Raw genomic sequence first — 22,888 nt, forward strand, 5'->3', positions numbered from 1 at the left:
AAAACAATTGTTTCTCAAAAAATCGTCAAATGCAAAGTGTATTCAACAAAGTGAACCTGGTATATGACATATCACAATTTTTTACCCGAATGTGACATGTTTGTTGCCATTGATTTAACCCATACATTTATTCAAAAATTCAAATTTCGAAATTCAAAAGTAAACAAATTTCAAACCAAAAAAAAATATTTTTTAAATGAATAAAAAAAAATGCCGAATACTTTCTGCTTAGGCAAAACAACTCATGGAAGCAATTTACTAAGGTTTTGTGCTCCAACTGACAAATTGAAAACAATTTTATCAATATATATTATATTGTTAAAGTTAAAAAAGGCGGGTTAATGTAAACAAATACATGTATTGTTTACTATTTTATTGTCAAAAGCGGGTATGTCAAATACTTAGTTCACTTTGTTGAATACACTTTGGTCAAATGTAGCTACTTCAGTAATGAAGTTTTACAGTCATGAAGTTTCAACCCTGAATACTGTAATACCGTCCCATTGTATGGCGGTAACGAAAATATCTAATTTAATTGAATATAGTTTCAACTGTTTATAATATTTCTATATTTATTGTGACTTTCTTCTGTCGTTACATGCAGTATAAAACTATTCCAATTTTTGAGGTTATCCGTAATTTTTGTGGTTAGCTGTTACTTTATTATTTTAGATCTTACTCGCTGATGTTAATTTTTACTCTGCTTTTTTTTTAAATGCCTCGAAAGCGGAAATCTGGTCTATCCAAAAATTCATTCAAATCAAGAAACTTCGGCTCACGCAGAGCTGAGAAGACAACAACAAGCAGAGCGACAAAGAGTTTTGAGAGCAGCTGAAACGCCTCTTCAGGCACGAGTTCGTTTAGAAAGACAAGCTGCACTGCAGACAACTAGAAGAGCGATAGAAACACCAGAACAATCGGTAGTGGTGGACTCTTCTTTCTCGATGCACCAGGAGTAACTGGAAAAACGTTTTTACTTAACTTATTATTAATGTCCGTCAGAAAAGACCAAAAAGTAGCAGTTGCCGTAGCTTCGTCAGGTATTGCCGTGATGCTATTAAACGGCGGTCGTTCGGCACATTCCGTTTTAAAATTACCATTGAATTTGGCATAGGAAGATTCGCCCATTTGTAATTTTAGTAAAAATAGTTCACGAGGGAGAGTGCTGCGAGAATGCAAGCTTTTAGCAACAAAATTTGTATAGTGATCAGTGGTTGTGTGTAAGAGCAATATTAGCACCAAGAAATGAAATCGTTAATAGGATCAACACTGACATTTTAAAGGAGGTTCAGGGAGAAATGAAGGAATATTTGTCAATGGATACAATTATGGATACGGAACTAAGTACTTCATATCCTGTGGAGTTTTTAAATTCACTTGAACTATCGGGTGTACCGATAAATTGAAACTAAGCATATATTAAAGTGTTGAAACTTCTGTCTGTAGTAATTTTTAAAAATTGTTGATCTCAGCCAAACAATCAAATTTAGTTATCATATTGACTCATTTCTATTATTATACCCTTACCCTTTATCTCTCATACTTATTTAATACCTCCACTGCGGGCGAAGCCGCGGGTAAAAAGCTAGTACATTTATATATCTATGAAGGGTTTTTCTAGGTGTCTGATAAGTATATTGAACTAATGCGTTGGCGGCAACACTTTTCAAGAAATCGAAAATCAAAGCATAACTGTCGGCTAAAGCCGTTTCAAGTGTTTTCGTTATCTTTTTACACAATTTAAATAATTCCAAATAAACTAAGCAACTGCATAGAATATATTTTTCCCACAAGATTATCATATGCAATTTGCGTATTATTCTGCTTAAAAAGTCTGCAACGGCTTGCAAGCGCATTATACAAACAATTTACAACGTGAATCTACATTTTTAACTGCCACTTAAGGTCATTAGATTATTTAGATTTGTTTCGTAAAAAAATTGCATTGGTTCATCAACCGAAATAAACGCAATTAAAAACAGGGAAAATTTAATTGGACTGTACTATTGACTGACGTTGTTGCTGTTGTGTTGGTTTGAAAAAATTATTTGTATATATGGACTTTGTAATATGCATTTGACTTTTAAAGTTCTAAAAAAGTAGAAAACTCCTCATAACTAAACAATTATTATAATTAAATTTTATGTAATGTTTTGCCGTAAAAATTAAAAAAAAAAAAAAAAAACAAATTGCCGGAAGCTCGTCTATTACACACACACACCCCGAGTAGTCTTACAATTGCAAGCAAGTGAACGTTTAAAGCTCGGACAGCGCCATCTAGCTGTGAGTAGCCAAATATAGTGACTGAAAGCTGCAGCCAGTATTGCCTATCTGGGGAAATTGTCTTTAAATATTTAAATTTAATTTTTTTTTTAAGTGAAGTTTTATAAACGAAAACGTTGAAATTAAAAAAATAATAATTAACAAAATGGAAAATTTAATCAAAAATGAAAATTAATTTAATATTAAAATTAATTTAGCTTTTATCTGAAAAATTAAAATATTTAATTAATTTCAGAAGTGAAAACTGTAAAAAAATAATGAAAATATTTAAAAATATATAAAGAGTATTCTCGAAAAGTATGCAATAAAATCTGAAAAAGATTAATCAAATGTGATGTTCGTGAATTGAAGTGCTGTGATCAATGACTGACCAAAATAAATATAATTTTTTAAAGTATAATTATAATATTATATATAACTAAAAGTTGGAAACATATATTTTAAATAAATATATACGTATAACGAAATTATTAATTAAAATAAATCACTTTTGGAATCATATACAACTCTATCTATACTTATGCAATAACTTTTGCAATAAATAAATTAGTAATCAAATAAAAAAATAATTTAACAATAATAAAAACCTGAAACAAATTTTTTAAAACATTTGTTGATTTAATTATTATACAACCACTACTATTATAATTTAAATGCTCAAATTGCCAATTAAAAAACTTGAAACCTAATTCAATAAATACTACGTTTCAAAAAAATGTCTGCTGTGAAACGCTGGATCTCCCGCTATGCCAACTCATCTTCGTCATCATCCTCCTCGTCGTCGCAGTCTTCGGCACCACCGAAAACGCCGCGTGGACGCAGTCAATCGCTCGATGTGCAAGCTTTGGAGCGTAGTGGTGTACGAATGCTGTTGCAAATGCAAAATGTAAAAAAAAGAAAATACGAAAATTAAACTTGCCTTACTATAATATTTTCTATTACTATTAAAGCTAGAGAATTTTAACGAAATATAAGACACGATTGTTCATTAAAAGGTTCAAATTGCAGTAAAAATGCATTGAACGAAGAACGTAATGAATATTCGCAAAAAAAATGTAACCGACAGGTGGTGCTAGAGTCGAAATACTTTCAAAAGACATATTTTGACCTATATAGTTGAAAGAATTTTTGATTATTTTATGGGATTGGTTCTTATTGGACTTAATGTTCCGATAATGAAAGCAATTTTATTTTTATTTATTTTTAAACTCTCGCAACAAAGTTGCTAAAGAGAGTATTATAGTTTTGTTCACATAACCGTTGTTTGTATCATCAAGAAATAAAAGAGTTAGATATGGGATTATATATATATATAAATGATCAGGATGACGAGTGGAGTTGAAATCCGGATGTCTGTCCGTGCACGCCATAACTTGAGTAAAAATTGAGATATCTTAATGAAACTTGGAACACAAATTTGGAATAAAGGATCGCGCTAGGAAGGGGCATATTTGGATATAATTTTTTTGGAGAAGTGGGCGTGGCACCGCCACCAACTCGGTTATTTGTATATATCTCGCAAACCAATGAAGCTATAATATATAAACCAAATTTTCTGCAGTCGATTATCTTACGTACCCCACTACACACCATTAAAATAGTTGAAATCGGATAATAACCACGCCTACCTCCCATACAAAGGTTAGGTTGAAAATGACTAAAAGTGGGTTAACTCACTAACGAAAAACGTCAGAAACACTAAATTTTACAGAAGAAATAGCAGAAGGAAGCTGCACTCAGATTTTTTTACAAAATTGAAAATGGACGTGCCATCACCCACTTATGGGTCAAAAACCATATCTCAGGAACTACTCACCAGATTTCAATGAAATTCGGTATATAATATTTTCTTGACACCCTGATATCACGGACAAAAAATGGGCGAAATCGGTTCACAACCACGACTACTTTCCTTACAACTCAATTTTGAATTCCATCTTATTCCTTCACTTTATAATATATATGTACATAAGGAACCAATGATGATAGCGGAATAAAACTTTACACAAATAGTGTATATCATCTCTGGCTTCATTTGTGAGAAAATTGTCGAAAACGGACTATAACTTTTCAAGGCCCCAGATATCGAACATGTTCAACTCAGCGCATAAGGGTAAATTTTAACCGAAAATATGAGTAAATTTCTCAAATAATTTAATGTAATTCAGAGGAAATTGTTTTCTTCTAATAGTGTGTCTCTGTTCCAAAAAATATTAATGTCGGAACATAACATATCCTAGCTCCCATATATGTACCTAATTATAGGTTTTTCAAAAATTCGTTGGGCTTTATTCCGCATATATGTATGGGTTAATATGTGAGATATCTTAACAAAATTAAGTGAGCATATAGTCTTGGATATAGTGCACATTGCTGGTGAAAATGAATGAAATCGGTCTCAGCCCTCACATACTATATATGACGATTTTCGTTATTCTATTAAACTTTATGCCGAATTTATGGGTAAATTTGTGTGTTATGTAAATAAAATTTCTTCAATAAATTGCGAGAGTATAAAATGTTCGGTTACATCCGAACTTAGCCCTTCCTTACATGTTTTTTTTTTTATTTTAATTCGCCATGGAACATTTAGTATATTATATAAATTTAGTTCATATAACAGTTATATTTAAGGATTTGTTTGGTATATTTTGAAATTACTCATATGCTCATCCATTTATTTATATTTACAGCGAGCAGCAGCGCATCAACAACAGTTAGCCGTGCAAAGTGAGTACAATTTCATTTCGGTAATATTTAATTCATATTTTCTTTTGTAAAAAAAAAATTACAACAAGTAACAAAAATAGGCGTGGCATTTAATGATTTAATTCATAATATTTAACTTTGGAATTTCAGCAACGTTAGCAATCAATGTTAATTCCACCATTTTCATTAGTAATTAAAATTTTATATATTTATTTTTATTTTACTAAAATTAGCTGCGTTTAGTCATGTATTTGTACTTTAGAACGCGTACGGAGCACGTGTAAAATATATTGACGTATGCAAATGTAATTAAAAGGTTCAGTGTGCATAACCTATAACTTTACATTAAATCACACAGTGCGTATATGTGGTCGCCAAATTACGAAAGTGGTTGTGTAAACCATAATTTTCAAGTGAATATGTAACAAATACCACAAAGTGTACAACCAAAAAACAAATTAAACAACAATTCGTTTAACCTTGACTTTGAAAAACTTCCCAGAAAATGAATGCAACAGTAAAAAAACAAACAAACAAATGAGAAAAACAAAAACAAAAACAATGAGTAATGTAAAGAAACTCGTTTTGAGCGACGACACTTGAAATTACAACACAACAAGAATGACTTACATACATATATACATCAATGCATTCGAACTTTGAAATCGAAAAAAAAAAAATAAAAATGCGAAAGAATAATTAACTGCTCAAATGCAGTTTGAGACAAGCGGCGTTCAGCAGCAGAGCGAGCGGTGTATATAGTTGCAGAGATACTTAAATATTACGTGAGTGGGTATGTAATATGGCATATAAACAAACAGGATCGCTGTCGAGAAACGAGGGCAATAAGACACAATCGATCGTGAAGCAATTTTATGGAACAAAGTGTACAAAGTATATACATATGTGCTCCTCGGATATGTGTGCCACTGAATGTCATGGCATTAAGAAGACCTTGAAATTCAGAAGCTTTTTTAAGTGTTATGGTGATCTGCTGAAATGCATACATACATACAGCTACAGTTCCATACACATATTATATATTATATTATAGCTAAAAGGTTGCGAGACTATCAATCGGGATAGCGTAAAAGTCTAAAGCTTAATCTGGAGATATTCAAGCAGACTGTGATCAGTTAAATGAGCAATTCATCCAATACCACTATCAAATTAAATACAAACCTACTTTTTGCCACTTTTTTGCTTATTTTCCTTGAGGACCTACACTTCCCTCGTTTACATATACAGTGGAACTTCCATAACTCGAACTTCTATAAGTCCAAGATCTGCATAACTCGAACTTTTGAATAGGCAATAGCGTTTAGAAATCAAATTTCACACAAATTTCCTTCCATAACTAAAATTTCTATAACTCGAAGATCTCCATAACTCGAACTCTTGAATGGACAATAGAAGTCAAATTTCATACAAATTTCCTTCCATAAATCGAACTTTTCGACCAGGGCATAATACAAAATTTAAAATTTTACTATCAAGGAACAATTTTAAAGGAGTCCCTATATTCGTATGGAGGCGAACAAAAAAATGATATTACACTTCTAGATTTCATAAATCGTGTAACAAAGGCATGAGATACAGACGTCAAGAGCCAAACAATAGTAAAGTGCAACAATCAAAATTACAGAATACATGATTTAATGTATTTAAATGAAACTTTATGCGAAGTAAATAACTAAATCTGTGGGTAAATCTATATTTTACAGCTTTTTGAAAAATATTTATGTTTTAATGAAAATTTCTATAACTCGAAGTCTCTCTAACTCGAAGTTTCTTTGTGGATTATGGTGATTCGAGTTAGAGAAGTTCCACTGTATTTTTCATATTGGAAGACGAACTTCTACGAGTAATTATGATCTCATACAATTCTGACTTAACTGACTGTCAGCTCTCTCTCTCTCTCGTCGTAAACTGACTCCTGAAGAATCTGAATTCTGCCTATCTCTAATGCTCTGCAAGTTATAGAAAATATACCGATTGAAGTGGGAATACTGAAGAAAATCGCTCATTAATCTCAGCTAATATTCAATTACCTAAATTGGAAGACTTACTATAAAACTAACTACATACTTTCATTAAATTAAAAGAAAGTTTCGCGTTTTAAATAACATACAACAACAACAACAATAGTTATACCCAATTTAATCAAGTTTATTCAATTTAATTTAAGCATTGCCGCCTTCAGTTCAAATAAAAACCGAAAATTTTTTTTGCGAAGGATACATTTAATTTCAAAACCGGCTGGCTTTATTAGCATGTAAATTTGTAAGTTCACACATTTGTACATGTGCATGTACCATATGCACAGCTAAGTTTAGCGTCCAGCCCCCATTTGTATGAGAAGCGTTTGTTTTGGGTTTAGCTGTACTCTGACTGTGCTGTTGGCTGGCTGGCAGGAATTTTTGCTTTTTTTGAACTTGACCTTGAAAGCTGTTGCATTTTATGCGCAGTAAAATATCAACCACTCAATCATGTACGTTTGTACAAATTATTTCTGCGCTATATGTATGTAAACATCCATTCCTTTGAATTTAAGGGAAGCATTTCAAGCACGCAACGTTGCATTTCCCTTTGGAAATATTGTTAAATTTTATATACTTTGCGATGTATATAAGCATTTCAGGTATTTGCAAACAGTACATGCCGGCTTTAGTGACACTCCGCATCTGAGCAGAACCCAGTAAGCATATTTTATATTCACAGAGAGTATGAGTATATAGAGACAAATGCCATAAGGTGCATTCCACACTAATTTTTTTTCTTAAAAAAAAAAAAAATTAAAAATTATTTTTATTTTTTAATGTAAAAATTTTAACCTAAATATAAAGAAAAAAAAAAAACTTTAAAAAATATACGAAAAATGTAATAATCTTGCAATTCCACTTGAATTTGCTAACCTTGAAATATACCAAATGGACAACTGTTATTAAAAAGAATCGCCATTGAACGCTTCCGTAAGTTTTTAGGGCAACATTTCCGCTTTACGCCTCAAGATATGCTTCATTGAATAATTTGAACTGTTAGTTTTCTCTCTCTCTCAGCTAGTTCTTGCTGATTGTTTATAAGCAAAATATTTGTTTTGGATTACTCACTTAGTTTATAGCTTGTCACAAGTACGATTTACAGAACTTGTAGCATCAGTATAAAGTACTGCTAACTGTGGCAGCTTCGTCTAATTTTCACTCATAAACTTCTCAGCTCTAAGCTAATTTTTTTATACTCTCGCAACAAATGTTGCTAAAGAGAGTATTATAGTTTTGTTCACATAACGGTTGTTTGTAACACCCAAAACTAAACGAGTTAGATATAGGGTTATATATACCAAAGTGATCAGGGTGAAGAGTGGAGTTGAAATCCGAATGTCTGTCTGTCCGTCCGTCCGTCCGTCCGTCTGTGCAAGCTGTAACTTGAGTAAAAATTAAGATATCTTGATGAAACTTGGCACACTTATTTCTTGGCACCATAAGAAGGTTGCTTTCGAAAATGAGTAAAATCGGACCACTGCCACGCCCACAAAATGGCGAAAACCGAAAACACATAAAGTGTCATAACTAAGCCATAAATAAAGCTATGGAAATAAAATTTGGTATGAAGGATCGCACTATGAGGGGGCATATTTGGATGTATTTTTTTTGGGGAAGTGGGTGTGGCCCCGCCCCCTACTCAGTTTTTTGTACATATCTCGCAAACCAATAGAGCTATATAAACCAAACTTTCTGCAGTCGTTTTTTTTAGCCACTTCCTAATACAGTCCAAAAATGAAAGAAACCGGATCATAACCACGCCCACCTCCCATACAAAAGTTAGGTTGAAAATTACTAAACGTGGGTTAACTCACTAACGAAAAACGGCAGAAACACTAAATTTCACATAAGAAATGGCAGATGAAAGCTGCACTCAGATTTTTTATAAAATGGAAAATGGGCGTGGCATCGCCCACTTATGGCTCAAAAACCATATCTCAGGATCTACTCGACCGATTTCAATGAAACTTGGTTTGTAATAGTTTCCTTACCTCCCAATAATATGTTGTGAAAATTGGCCAAATTGCATCACAACCACGCCTACTTCCTATATACCAGAACTTTGAAGACAATCTGAATCGTTTACTTTACAATATATAAAGTAAGTACTAGTGAAGATATCGGTGCAGAACTTTGCACAAATACTATGTTAATAGTGTGGCAGCCCTATTCTAAAAATCGAACCGAAATCGGACCATAGGTTTTTAAGGCCCCATATATCGAACACGAGGACCTCGGTGCTTCTAACCTAATATTATGGTTTCCAACTTTCAATGGATTTTATACAATATATATGACGAATATGTGGGTCAAATTGTGTATTATATAATATAAATAAAGTTAAATAAATAAATTGCGAGAGTATAAAATGTTCGGTTACACCCGAACTTAGCCCTTCCTTACTTGTTTTAATATATATTTTTGTTTAATTTCCATTAAATTTCTATTGAAAACTATAGTTTTTCTCCGTAAACTTCCATGGGCAACAATAATTTTTTAAATAGATAATACACCGCTTATCTTGGAACGCACCTCCATAATCTTTCATGGTACCACTTATTCGCTCAGTTGCATTTCAATACTTGTTTTTGTTGTTTTAATTTTTTCCTGTTATTACTTTTATTGCGCAACGAAAATAAATTCAAGCCCATGCCCGGAATGCATACTTACATATATATTTACTTACGTATGTATAAGTATATGCAACCGTGCATTCGCTTATGTGCCTCAAACGGCCGGCTTGGCGTAGCTGCTCAGCACAGGAAACCCCTTTTCAGTTCACTGCAACTATTTTGCTTTTGTTGTTGACTTTTTTGTATTGCTCATTGACTGAATCCCTCTTTTTAATAAGCAGCGCGTCTCATATGAATGTATGTATATACTCGTATACATATGTATATACATATACATAGCTCACATAAAAATAAAATACAAAATATGGACCATTTTTTTATATATTCCTGTACATATGTATGCTTGCAAATAAGAAATATGACAATAAAGCATAACGAAAAAGCGTATGAAAACAAAAACTCGAAAAAAATAATTCTCTCACTCTCCTTAAATCAACCTTGTCGCTCTTGGCAGCAGTGGCAATCCTTCTACAAATACATACGCCCTTACACGCCTACATTTATCGTTGTGCGTTTGTTTGTATGTACAATTATCTTTTTTATTTATTTACTCTTATGAGCTCACAAAGTGTATTATTGCCTTGCCATATGTAATAAATTTTTTTGTCTACAGTGTTTTTGTATTTTTTTGTTTTTATTTTTGTTCTTATTTTTATTCTTATTTCATTCCACAATTTTATTTTTATACCGTTGTTTTTTGTTTTTCTCGTAATCTTATTTATGTTGGAGCTTTGTGTGTGTGTGTGTGTCTGTTCGCCTGGAGCGGGCATGACGCAATTCTCCAACAGCTTGGACTCTATAATCAACAAGAGCAGCACATTCTTGCAAACTTTATACAGCTGGAAGAAGACTTTTTATGGCAGATTGCGTGATGTGTTGTTTTCGTTCTTTTTTGTTGCTTTTATTTTTGTTTTTATATGCCCACAATAATTTTTGGCTGGCTCTGGAAACCTACATATAAGAGGTGTTTTTGTACATATATACATACTCGTATATTTGTTTGTGCATACATCTGAATTCATTACATAAACTTGTTATTGCCAAAAGAATCTGATATGCTGGTGTTTTATACAAGGGGTTAGTGTTGTTCTGGAATACATGAATCTAGAGCTTAAATGAGAGATATAAAGTGTATGTACATACACATATTAAAACTGTATATGTATGTATGTTGGCATGATTGCTTAATAGAATATGTACATATGTATGTATGTATGTAGATATGAATAACATTGAACTTGATCCCATTTCTGCACCTTACATAATCCACTGTCATGACAACATGCTATTATGATAGATTATGCTGCAGAGTTGTCTGCGATAACAGCATTTGAGAGCACTGTGTACATACAAACATAATGAGACTATAAGTAGTGCCCCATCGCTACCAAATTTTTGCCCGATGCCAATTAATCGGTCGGATTCTATAAGTGATTAAGTTATTTGCAAGATTGTTGCATTAACATAATTTTTTTTTAATTAAAAAATAATAATATTTTATATAAAAAATTTTAATAATTTCATTTTTTTTTTCTTTTTTTTTCTAAATATATACCTATACGCTAGTCAATAGGCGTGTTTTGTTTGACCACCACAAGCTAATAGCTAAATCATGGACAAATATTATTTATTTAAAAACAATTAGGGAAGGGCTAAGTTCGGGTGTAACCGAACATTTTATACTCTCCCAATTTATTTAATTAACTTTATTTATATTATATAATACACAATTTGACCCACTTATGCGTCATATATATTCATTGAAAGTTGGAAACCCTAATATTAGGTTAGAAGCACCGAGGTCCTCATGTTCGATTAATGGGGCCTTGAAAACCTATGGTCCGATTTCGGCGAATTTTAGAATGGGGCTGCCACACTATAAACGTAGTATTTGTGCAAAGTTCTGCACCGATATCTTCACTAGTGCTTACTTTATATATTGTAAAGTAAACGATTCAGATTGTCTTCAAAGTTCTGGTATATAGGAAGTAGGCGTGGTTGTGAAGCGATTTGGCTTAATTTCACAACATATCATTAAGATGTAAGGAAACTATTACAAACCAAGTTTCATTGAAATCGGTCGAGTAGTTCCTGAGATATGGTTTTTGACCCATAAGTGGGCGATGCCACGCCCATTTTCCATTTTGTAAAAAATCTGAGTGCATCGTTACTGAGTTAACTTACTTTTAGTAATTTACAACCTAACCTTTGTATGGGAGGTGGGCGTGGTTATTATCCGATTTCAACTAATTTCAGGGTGTGTGGTGGGGTACGTAAGAGAACTGACTGCAGAAAGTTTGGTTTATATAGATTTATTGGTTTGCGAGATATATACAAATAACCGATTTGGGGGCGGGGCCACGCCCACTTTCCCAAAAAAATTACATCCAAATATGCTTCCTCCTAGTGCGATCCTTTGTTCCAAATTTTAGTTTTATAACTTTAAGCGACCCTCTCACGGTCCCAAGGAACGTGTGTTCCAAGTTTCATCAAGATATCTCAATTTTTACTCAAGTTATCCGTTGCATGGACGGACGGACAGACAGACATTCAGATTTTGACTCGTCTCATCACCCTGATAATTGTGATAAACATAACCCTGTATCTAACTCGTTTAGTTTTATGACTTACAAACAACCGTTATGTGAACAAAACTATAATACTCTCTTAGCAACTTTTGTTGCGAGAGTATAAAAACGGTTGAATTTATAAATTAAATTTCTTTTTGTCTACCGCTTTTCTATAATATTCTGATCTTTTAAGGAATCAACAATCATTATTACATCCGGGATGGTCTAAATAAATATGGATAAAGTTTTAATTTAAAATTTTGGTTTGTTTACATTTTTATCTGTCAAAATGGGGTTTCCGCGCTATTGTCAACTACTTTTTTTTGGAAAAAACCTAACTATTGTGAATGAAAAAACGCGATGAACTGACAATGCCTCTAGTTCAATAGACAAGCTATTATAGCTTATGACAAGCCAACATAATTATGTTGACTAAGTCTTCCATACAAAATAAGCTAATACCTTAATTTGCTGGTCAAATAAAACACCCATAATGCTACATCTATTTTGCTCACCTGTGGACATTTTCTTATTTATAAAAGTGTTATTTCAATTTGAATCATATCATATCGTCATAGAAAATCATAATCATAATGCATAAACGAAAATTTTTTGTTATCCAGTTTAATCCATTACATTATACAGAACTCGGCTGGGTATTTGACAAAACTATGTTTTTTCCGGGAGATCGTGTCTTAAGTAAAAAACCTGTATATCCCAATTTTCGAAGTTTGACTCCAAAATCGAAATATTCGGCTCCGAAGTTCGAACAATTGTTTTAAAAAAAAATTATATGAAAATGGTTTGTTCGATTCGTTACTCGCTAACTTTTAATGAATCAAAGACGAAGATTTTTTTTAATTTTAGCTACTCTTTCTACGTAAAAAAATACTGCCTGTTATGTATAAATGCTTTCAAATTTAGACGAACACTTTTATGCTCCAGTGTATGTTTTTACCTTACAATTAATTGTAAGCTTATTATGATTTTCTCATGTCTTTACATACCTTTTCATATCTCTAAGTAAATACATACATACACATGTATGTATGTTTGTTTGTTCATTGATTGTTATTGTTATTTGTCATACGATATACCCACTTACAATGCGTGCTCGGTCGACATAAGAAGCAATGAATGCTACATAAGTAAAGTACAACGTAAAACCAGCATTGAAAAAGCGCCCACGCACTGGCAAACAAGTCACTTAGCATAAATAAGAACCTAGATATATGTACATACATACATATGTTTTGTCTTACATTTATAGCAGGCAATTAGTACATTAAGAATAGCCTAAAAAGAGGAACAAGTAAAATAGTGGAAGTAGGAAAACATTGTTTATACAAACATATGTATGTACTTACAAATTCAAAAAGAAAACAAAAATTGTAAGCAAATAATAATAACATAAAGATAAACAAAAATAAATAAAATGTTGCAATAAAATTCTATGTTAGAAACCACGTCATATATTAAGCAGAAATCACGAGATTTGCCTACATTGCATTAGTATGCGACGCTCCTAACCTACACCACGACGAAAGGGTAATACGAAAGTGTACGAATTCGTATCCCCTGTCTGCTATTTCGAATTATTTCGCATTTAAGTGAAATCACGAGCTCTCAACCAAAGCACGATTTGCAAATCGTAAATGCTGAAATATGCGTAAGGGGTATCATACATATTCCTGAATCAGGTGACCAATAGCACACCATATTACAAGGAGTTCACCCACAAATACTCTACACGCTCATTCCGTATTTTACTTGAAGTTACTAACAATGCGTTACTGTGGTCTAATAAGAATCGAAACTGGCATACCAAGTGTACACGGATAGGACGCCCAGTCCTATCGGTGAGATTCGGCGCCCGACCACCTAAACGACAAACATCCAGAAAATGAAACGTCTGTCGGCTTTGCCTACGTGAGAAAAGTCATGTCGCGCAATAATACCACCGTTTGACGCCACCTACCCACCACCACGACCTGTACAGGGTGTGTGCGAGAATTACATAGTATCAATATGGTGCTGTTACAGTAAACATGAACGGAAAACCAGAGCGAATGCCGAAGCGACCCAACGACCTACCTATGCGCCCTACCTACCAGCATAACAACAATGGAAAACACGTGTTTTGTTTTGTTTTTCACTTTCGATGTTTGTTGTTTTCCGTCTACCGACCGCCAATACCACCAGTTGGTTGACTTGTTTTGTTGTTCTTTTTTTGTGAAAATGGAATGTTTTTTTGAAAACAACGCTAAAGCATGAATGAGATAGCTACATGTATGTATGTGTTCTAATAAGTGTGAGCAGTCAAGTGCATGTGAACGTTCGCCATGTAAGTTGTATGTTTGGGGAGAGTAACGCGCATGCCTCGCTGTTAAATGAGCGGCAATATTGCACTTTCCGGTCTCAAAAACATGTCGACCTAATATACTATTAGTTTGTAATGCTCTGCTCTCGCATGGTTTATAACTTCTTAAACTATTTGTTTGATCTCTTGTTGTAATTATTAATGTTGATGGTTTTCTTGCTATAATAAAGTGAAATCAAATCGAAAATCGGCTAGAATGATTATGTAATTATCGCTATGTTTTGTTTTGTTACCAACTTGTGGCGTCATGTTTAAGAGGTGGTTTCGAATAACTTAAAAACAAAATTAGGCACTTATTATACTTATTAGGTAATTTTGAGTGAAAGACAATTACAACATTAATACACTCGGATGTCCATCCTTTTTGAAAAACCTTTATGACCGTCAATATTAGATTTTAAAAACTATAGCTGAATTCAGCCATCGCAGCTCAATAGCTGGAACATATGGAGCATTATGTTTGCGGTTATCCGCGATTATTGCTCCTTTGCCTTAGCATGACAGCTTTTCGCATTATCTTGTCAAGTCGTTTCAGGGTGTGATCTATCAAATGGCGTTGACTTTCAATTCAATGTCAGTATATTTCTCTTTTATCTCGATATTCTTTTCAAAGCTCTCCCTTCATGATTGTAATGAGATTTTAAAAATAGCTACGCCGCAATGTTTGCCATTTTTCTAGCTAAAAAATTATTACTTCTAAGATACTATATGAGAAATATAAGAATCTATATTGGGTATGTATATATATTCATACACAACAATTTATAAAATCTACAACTTAATCTATGTATATTGCAAGTACTTTGTTATGAGCACTCTCTTACATTCTGTAGATAAGAAACAATACCAACAACAATATGTGTGACTTAATGCCTACACGGCAATTTACAAGCGCAAACATTGAATCAATTCACAACAACTAAACCAACAGAGCCGCGACTATTTAAAGAACAAAAATATGGAAGTGATAAATGTACAAATATAATATATAGAGATGTACATACATATATACTAAAGAAATAAACAGTACAAAGTATGAATGTATGTATGTATGTACAAATGGTTAGCAAAGTAATCACAGGACTTTTTAAGGAATCAGTCGATATCATTTGTACTTATCGATATGTGTAAATATGTATGCATATTTATATATGGAGATTTTACATACATATATATTTACCAACTGTCTTCTTAAGGCATATCAAAATTTAATTTTAATAAAACAATAAAATAAGAAAAAAATTCATTTTTATGTAGTATATGCGTCTTGAAAATTACAAATAGCTACAAGTACGCTAGTACTTCAATTCCAAAGCAGATAACAACTGTTATCTCACTGCTATTTCGAAATCGAAGACTTTGCACTGATTTACACTACCATCAATCACTTCCAGCACCCAGGGGAGCAATTCATATTCATATATGTAAATACATATGTATCTACTTATGTACAAATGTACATACAATTACATAGCACTGTTTTATGTAATCCTCATACACACAAGTTCTAGTTCTTCAGCACCGGCTTTTGCAACTGCGTCATTTCCGAATAGTCTAACATTGAAAAGTTTCGGTAAGAAGTTGAAAAAAAGTAATAAACTACAACAAAAACATTTACTAAAATTGTTATTCTCTGTTTTTTGCAATTTCCATTGGTATTAGTGCCGGTTAAAAAGAAGCAAAGAAACTACCAACCAACTTGTTTATTTTTTATGAACCACTAATGCCTGAGAAACCAGACGACTTTTTACTTTTTCACATCTCTATGCCTGTATTTGTAGTAAATGAAGGCACTTTGGCACAATACAAGTACATATAACAGTATTTCGCTCCCCTGCTGTGCATTTCATTGCTCTGTTGACGTTCGCGCAGTAATTTCAGTGTTTGTGCCTGCCTTACCCAACCCCACTGTGCGTTATCGTGCTATTCTTGTGTGTACGTTCTCTACGCTGTTCTACGGCTTTCGACTGTTAAAAATAAAAATTCACTGTTAATTAACAGTATCATGGTTTTTGGTATCTTTTAATAACATCGACTCATCGGCACAGTGGGATTGTTTAGTTATACTAATTTTGTATGATCAATAGATTAAATTAAAAACATCTCCATATCTCTTAAGAAAAAAGTTCTGTAATATGAGATCCTTCCTCTGTAAAGTCGTATACAGTGATCCCCGCTTAAGTGACCATATTTTGCGGCATCGTTATTTTTTCTCTAAATTTACATATAAAATTCCCCGCTTAAGAGCCTCCTCTTAAGTGCCTTTCCCGCTTAAATGCCTTTAATATTCAGACCACAAATACATAATTGTTTGCAATTTTCCTCTTTTAAGTGCCTTTTAATGTTTTTGACATTGAATGCACTGGGAATTGTAAAAAGAAAAACAGATACATAGTTTTGTAATATTTTTGTTTCTTTATATTTATTGTTATTAATAAGTATTTTTGTTATTAATAAGAAATAAATATGACTTTCAATCTAAAAGAAAAACTATTAAATCGAAGTATTTGCGAAAATGCTTGGTAAGTACCTCAAGCGGGATTCATTTAAGTGTCTTTCCCGCTTAAGTGTCTCAAAAGTCTTGCATGTTAAGAAGGCGCACTTAAGCGGAGATTACTGTGCTGACAAAATAAATAACTGGATTAGTTATACGGTGTTCTAATTAATTATTATTATTATTATTAACTGGCGTAGAAACCGCTTACGCGGTTATAGCCGAGTCCACAACAGTGCGCCACGCATCTCTCCTCTTGGCGGTTTGGCGCCAATTGGTAATACCAAATGAAGACAGGTCCTTCTCCACCTGGTCCTTCCACCGGAGTGGAGGTCTCCCTCTTCCTCGGCTTCCACCAGCGGGTACTGCATCGAAAACTTTCAGAGCTGGGGCACTTTCATCCATTCGCACAACATGACCCAGCCAGCGTAGCCGCTGTCGTTTTATTCGCTGGACTATGTCCATGTCGTCGAACAACACATACAGCTCATCATTCCATCTTCTGCGGTATTCGCCGTTGCCAATGTTTAAGGGACCGTAAATCTTCCGCAAAACATTTCTCTCGAAAACTCCTAGTGCCGTCTCATCGGATGTTGACACCGTCCACGCTTCTGCACCATAAAGTAGGGCGGGAATGATGAGGGACTTGTAGAGTTTAGTTTTTGTTCGTCGAGAGAGGACTTTACTTTTCAATTGCCTACTCAGTCCATAGTAGCACCTGTTGGCAAGAGTGATTCTGCGTTGGATTTCAAGGCTGACGTTATTATCGGTGTTAATGTTGGTTCCTAGGTATACGAAATTATCTACAACTTCAAAGTTATGACTGTCAACAGTGACGTGGGAGCCAAGACGCGAATGCGCTGACTGTTTGTTTGATGACAGGAGATATTTCGTCTTGTCCTCGTTCACCACCAGACCCATTCGCTTCGCTTCCTTATCCAGGCGGGAAAAAGCAGAACTAACGGCGCGGGTGTTGTTTCCAATGATATCGATATCATCGGCGTACGCCAGTAGCTGTACACTCTTGTAGAAGATTGTACCTTCTCTATTTAGCTCTGCAGCTCTTATAATTTTCTCCAGCATCAAGTTAAAGAAGCCGCACGATAGCGAGTCACCTTGTCTGAAACCTCGTTTGGTATCGAACGGCTCGGAGAGGTCCTTCCCGATCCTGACGGAGCTTTTGGTGTTGCTCAACGTCAACTTACACAACCGTATTAGTTTTGCGGGGATACCAAATTCAGACATCGCGGCATAAAGGCAGCTCCTTTTCGTGCTGTCGAAAGCAGCTTTAAAGTCGACAAATAGATGGTGTGTGTCGATCCTTTTTTTACGGGTCTTCTCCAAGATTTGGCGCATGGTGAATATCTGGTCAGTTGTTGATTTTCCAGGTCTAAAGCCACACTGATAAGGTCCAATCAGTTTGTTGACGGTGGGCTTTAGTCTTTCACACAGTACACTAATTAATTAGAATATCGAAAAATGGTGTTGAAAAACTCCTAATAATTGAACTTGTATAAATATACAGATCAGATAAGATTTAATAAATTTAATATTTTAGTCATATCCGATTAAGGTCGTAGGTGAGTACCACTGATTCAAGTGATCTCCACTAAATAGACGACAGATAAAATATCTGAATATTAAATTCTGATTTTTTGGTTTATTTTAATACATTTGGTGCGATATATTCATCATAAATCGCATGTTAAAGACGGACATCTTTGAAAGTATAATTGTATCGTTATTTATAATGGTCATACAAATTTTACTTTTACCTACAATACTTTTTAAAAAGATGTAGCAGAAATGACTTCAAATTTCAAATTCGTTTTTGTATTATACAATAATATACTAAAAAGCAATATGTCGATAATTAGAGATAATACGATTAACACACAATTAAGATTTGTTTTTTTGAAGACTTTCCTGCATTTCTGTCAATTAAACCTTATTTATTTAATTCTGTTTTGAACCATTACTTTTGTGGTCGAAATATGAATATAGAAAACGATCAGATTCATATTTCATTTATTTTTCGATTAATGTAGTATTTAATCAGTATGAGATTTTTCAGATTTTTCTTTACTAAACATTGTCTCTCTTCCCGGTTCTCTCTCGCACATTAATTACCATCATCTTACATCACTATTCTTGCCTAAGATTTATGACCAATTGTACCAATTCAATACACTGTGCAGCAAATGTTATATTATACTAGTATTTAACAGTTGCTTATATCAGCGCACTGTTACTTAGACCGATTTCACACAGGCAATTTTTGTTGCGGCAATTCTTAACTTTATAGGAGAGGGGGCGACGAAGAGAGGAGAATTTCTCTCTCTTTCGCTTCCCTTGGTCGCCCCCTCTCCTATAAAACTAAGAATTGCCGCAACAAAAATTGCCTGTGTGAAATCGGTCTTACAGAACCTCATTGCCCAATCGTTAACAGCGCGCTCTCTGTCGTTCGTGGCGTGTTTGTTCGTATGTCGTTTTTTTATCTTGCTGTGTTGGTATGTGTAGCCGCTGCCGCGCACGGTAGTTGAAGAATTTGTAGGTAGTGGCGCATTTTATATCAATTCAGTTTACTTTCAACCAGCGAGTTTAAAAGTGGTGTAAATTTTCAAATGTTTGTCGAAGGAAATTATTACTAAAATATATGAAATCAATTGTATAAGCAAAAATAATAGATTGGTGAAAAATACACGCTACAAAATACTATTATAAAAAGTGAAATTTATACATTAACGCAGCAGTGCAAAGGCGTTTTTACTACAACGTGCGTTGAGTGGGTGTGTCTAGAAGCGATTTTCAGTCTTGAAGTCAATTCATGAATTCAGTCTATCTGAAGTGTGGTGTGCAAAAGTGCAGTTCAAAATAATATTAAAATCATATCGGCTTAATAGTTGTTATTTTAACTAAAAGAAAAATTAAAAATCACGTGTTCAATTGTAAATATTTCATTTGGTTTCGAAATCAACCAACCAACTGTATGTTGTCAACACACACAAAACTAGAAAAAGAAAAGTGTAGCTAGACGAAACCGGTTAACACTTGAGGTCGAAAAGAGATATATTTATATTGTTTTATTTTTTTAACAATAACCTAAAAAAAGCAGCAAATAAGTCAACAAAAAATAGGAAGCAATAAAAAAGCGGCCTACAACCGGTTGACTGCCTGCCGTGTGTGACAGGTTTAAAAGAAATTAGCATACATGCGAGGAATGGAGGAGAGCTGAGCTGTTAAGAAATGTGCGTTTAAAGTTACAATTGCGATTTGAAACCGCTAAAGCAGTGAGGAATTGTGAGATATAAATTAAAAACTAAAAAAAAAAATAAAAAAAAATTTAACACTCATGTATCGAAAAATTGCATAAAATATTTTTTTAAATATTTTTGATTGTGTTGAACGTTTCGCCGGTAACACTAAACAAAATATTACGTAAGTGTTTTAAAGTTTTTTATATAAGATTTGTTAATTCTAGCTCTAATGCATACACACTCTCTCTCTACAATTGGTTTTTATAAATATTATATTGTCATTTAAGTATATAAAATGCAATGTAAAATATTATATATTTATTATTGTATATTATATACTACTGTGTATCTGTTTTATTGCTCTGTCAGCCGAGCGTGTACAAAAACCACAAGTGCCTGCTTTCTGTGTTTGTCAACAAAAAGTTTAAAAATTTTGACAGTTCGTCTACACTTTTCAGCTGTCATTGTGTGCAGCAAAAGTCTTTCGACACTTGCTTTAGCTACAATGGGCGGTGAGTAGGCATAAGGTTGTCGGAATTGAGTTTGACAGAAGTGACGTCATGAGCGCAAAATAATAAAATTTATAATTAATGAGTATAGCCGAACAAATAGCAGTGAAGAAGTGAAGCTGCATTATAATATTTAATTAAATCAGTAGATTAATAATGTATATATACAATATACATATGTATGTATGTATATGCAAGCATATTTATAAACAACTAAATATCAATAATTACTAATTATTAAAGCACGACTTTCCTCAATGAAATAACGATATTCGCGATTTTTGTTTATTCCATTTTATTATGAGTGGAATTGAAAACAGAAACTAGTTTATAGAGTAATTATTTAATATAGCTTCTGGATTATTCTGTAATTTGTTTTTTTATAAATTTTAAATTTTTTTTCAATTTTTATTTTTTTATTTTATTTATATTTTTAATTGTTTTTTTTTTGCGGTTTTTTTTGTTAATTAAAAGTACATTAATTTTTATTACCGCAATAGTCAATGAATATTTTGCACAAAGTGTAGAAGAAGATGAAAAATAATAAAAAAATATTAAATAAATAAAAGGTTGTAAACGCGTTTATTGTTGTTGTTATTATAAATGTAAATATGTATGAATGCTGCAAATAAATTTATGCACATATGTATGTATGTATATAATATAAGCCAATATTTTTGATTTTGTTTTGTGTTTTATTACACAAATATTTTCTTAAAATTTAAATAAGCTACTACATCGAAGCATCTAGATCTATTCTATAAGTTTCCATTTACATTTTTTTTAATACAAGTAAAATTTTTCATAAGTCTTACAAACTTTAAGTACAGTTTGGTAAATAAACTTCTTTGAATACAATTTTTAATGATATCGAGAGAGTATTATGTTCTGTCAATTCACATAATCATTAACCCTCCCATGTCCCAATTAAAATGGGTGAAGCTAAAATTTTTTTAGGACAGATATATATTAGTCTTAACTCAAATATGAAGCGATACAAATTTCAAAGTCATATGTATCCTGGTTCATTTGTTACAGGATGTTGCTTATAGGCACAAATTAAGTTATTATAAATAAACTAAACACTTTTCTCATGCAATTTTTTTTTTAATAACTCTTATCTTTACTTATTTATATAGTTCACTTTGTTTTAAAATAAAACAATTATTTTTATGTTTTTGAACACTTTTTGTATAACAATTTTTTTTCGCGAAACGATTTTTGACTATAGTTAACATTGGGCATGAAAGGGTTAAACAGTTTTACGTTTACGCAAAAAAAAGTTATGAGAAGTCCGCTCACTTAGATAGCCTTAAACATGTCGCGACGTCATTAACGAAAACCGAGTTCTTTGCTTTCATTTGACTTGTATCACTAAGTTTGGGAATTTTACTATGTTGCCACCTTTGAAATCTACAAATATAATTCTTAACAAACCATAATATAATCTCATGAAACTATTTATTTCACATTCACATTAAATATTCTTAAATAATAAATAAATTAGAATATTACAACAAAAACTATTATAATAAATTTTAAATACATTATTAACAATATAAACTTAGTTGCCTACTTAAAAACCTGAAACAATAATATTGTAAAACAGTTGATTGAAGTGATGCTTTGCAATTCAAATATGTACTTAAATGTCTAGTTTTTCCCATAGCACAATTATCAAGTATATTTAAGTGTTTGTTGTGCAAAATATTAAAAAAATTAATGAAAATATAGTAGGTCAGTCACGCAGCTGGTGGTGAAAGGGGACTTTGAGTTCATTTGTTAATAATATTTATTTGTTAACTATTAAATGAGTCGTAAAAGTAAATGAGTGCAAATTTATTTTTCTTTAAAATTTTTGTTGCTATTTTATCTCTATTTTATACCAAAAATTTTGAATCGCAGAAATCAAAGAGCTGATAATTTTAGTCTACAACACACTTAATGTGCCAGAAAGCAAGGTAGAAATAATTATTTTCGCTTTAATGTTAGATTTAAATATAGATGCATT

At 32.7% G+C, this 22,888-nt stretch overlaps 1 protein-coding gene across 7 annotated transcripts in view; it reads left to right on the plus strand.

The window, feature by feature from the left end:
* Prkag2_1 (5'-AMP-activated protein kinase subunit gamma-2) overlaps positions 1–22,888 on the plus strand; it is a 184,322-nt gene that overhangs the window by 101,248 nt on the left and 60,186 nt on the right. For 5 of the 7 annotated variants that reach the window (XM_054225524.1, XM_029038942.2, XM_054225522.1 and 2 more), the window contains one exon: positions 4,977–5,013. In XM_054225524.1, the coding sequence (XP_054081499.1) occupies positions 4,977–5,013 (37 nt within the window). Of the gene's footprint in view, positions 1–4,976; positions 5,014–19,545; positions 20,550–22,888 lie in introns of those variants that run through there. The other 2 variants (XM_054225526.1, XM_054225527.1) reach the window with 1 other exon arrangement.

Source organism: Zeugodacus cucurbitae, chromosome 2 (genome assembly GCF_028554725.1).
Source record: "Zeugodacus cucurbitae isolate PBARC_wt_2022May chromosome 2, idZeuCucr1.2, whole genome shotgun sequence".
Classification (NCBI taxonomy): domain Eukaryota; kingdom Metazoa; phylum Arthropoda; class Insecta; order Diptera; family Tephritidae; genus Zeugodacus; species Zeugodacus cucurbitae.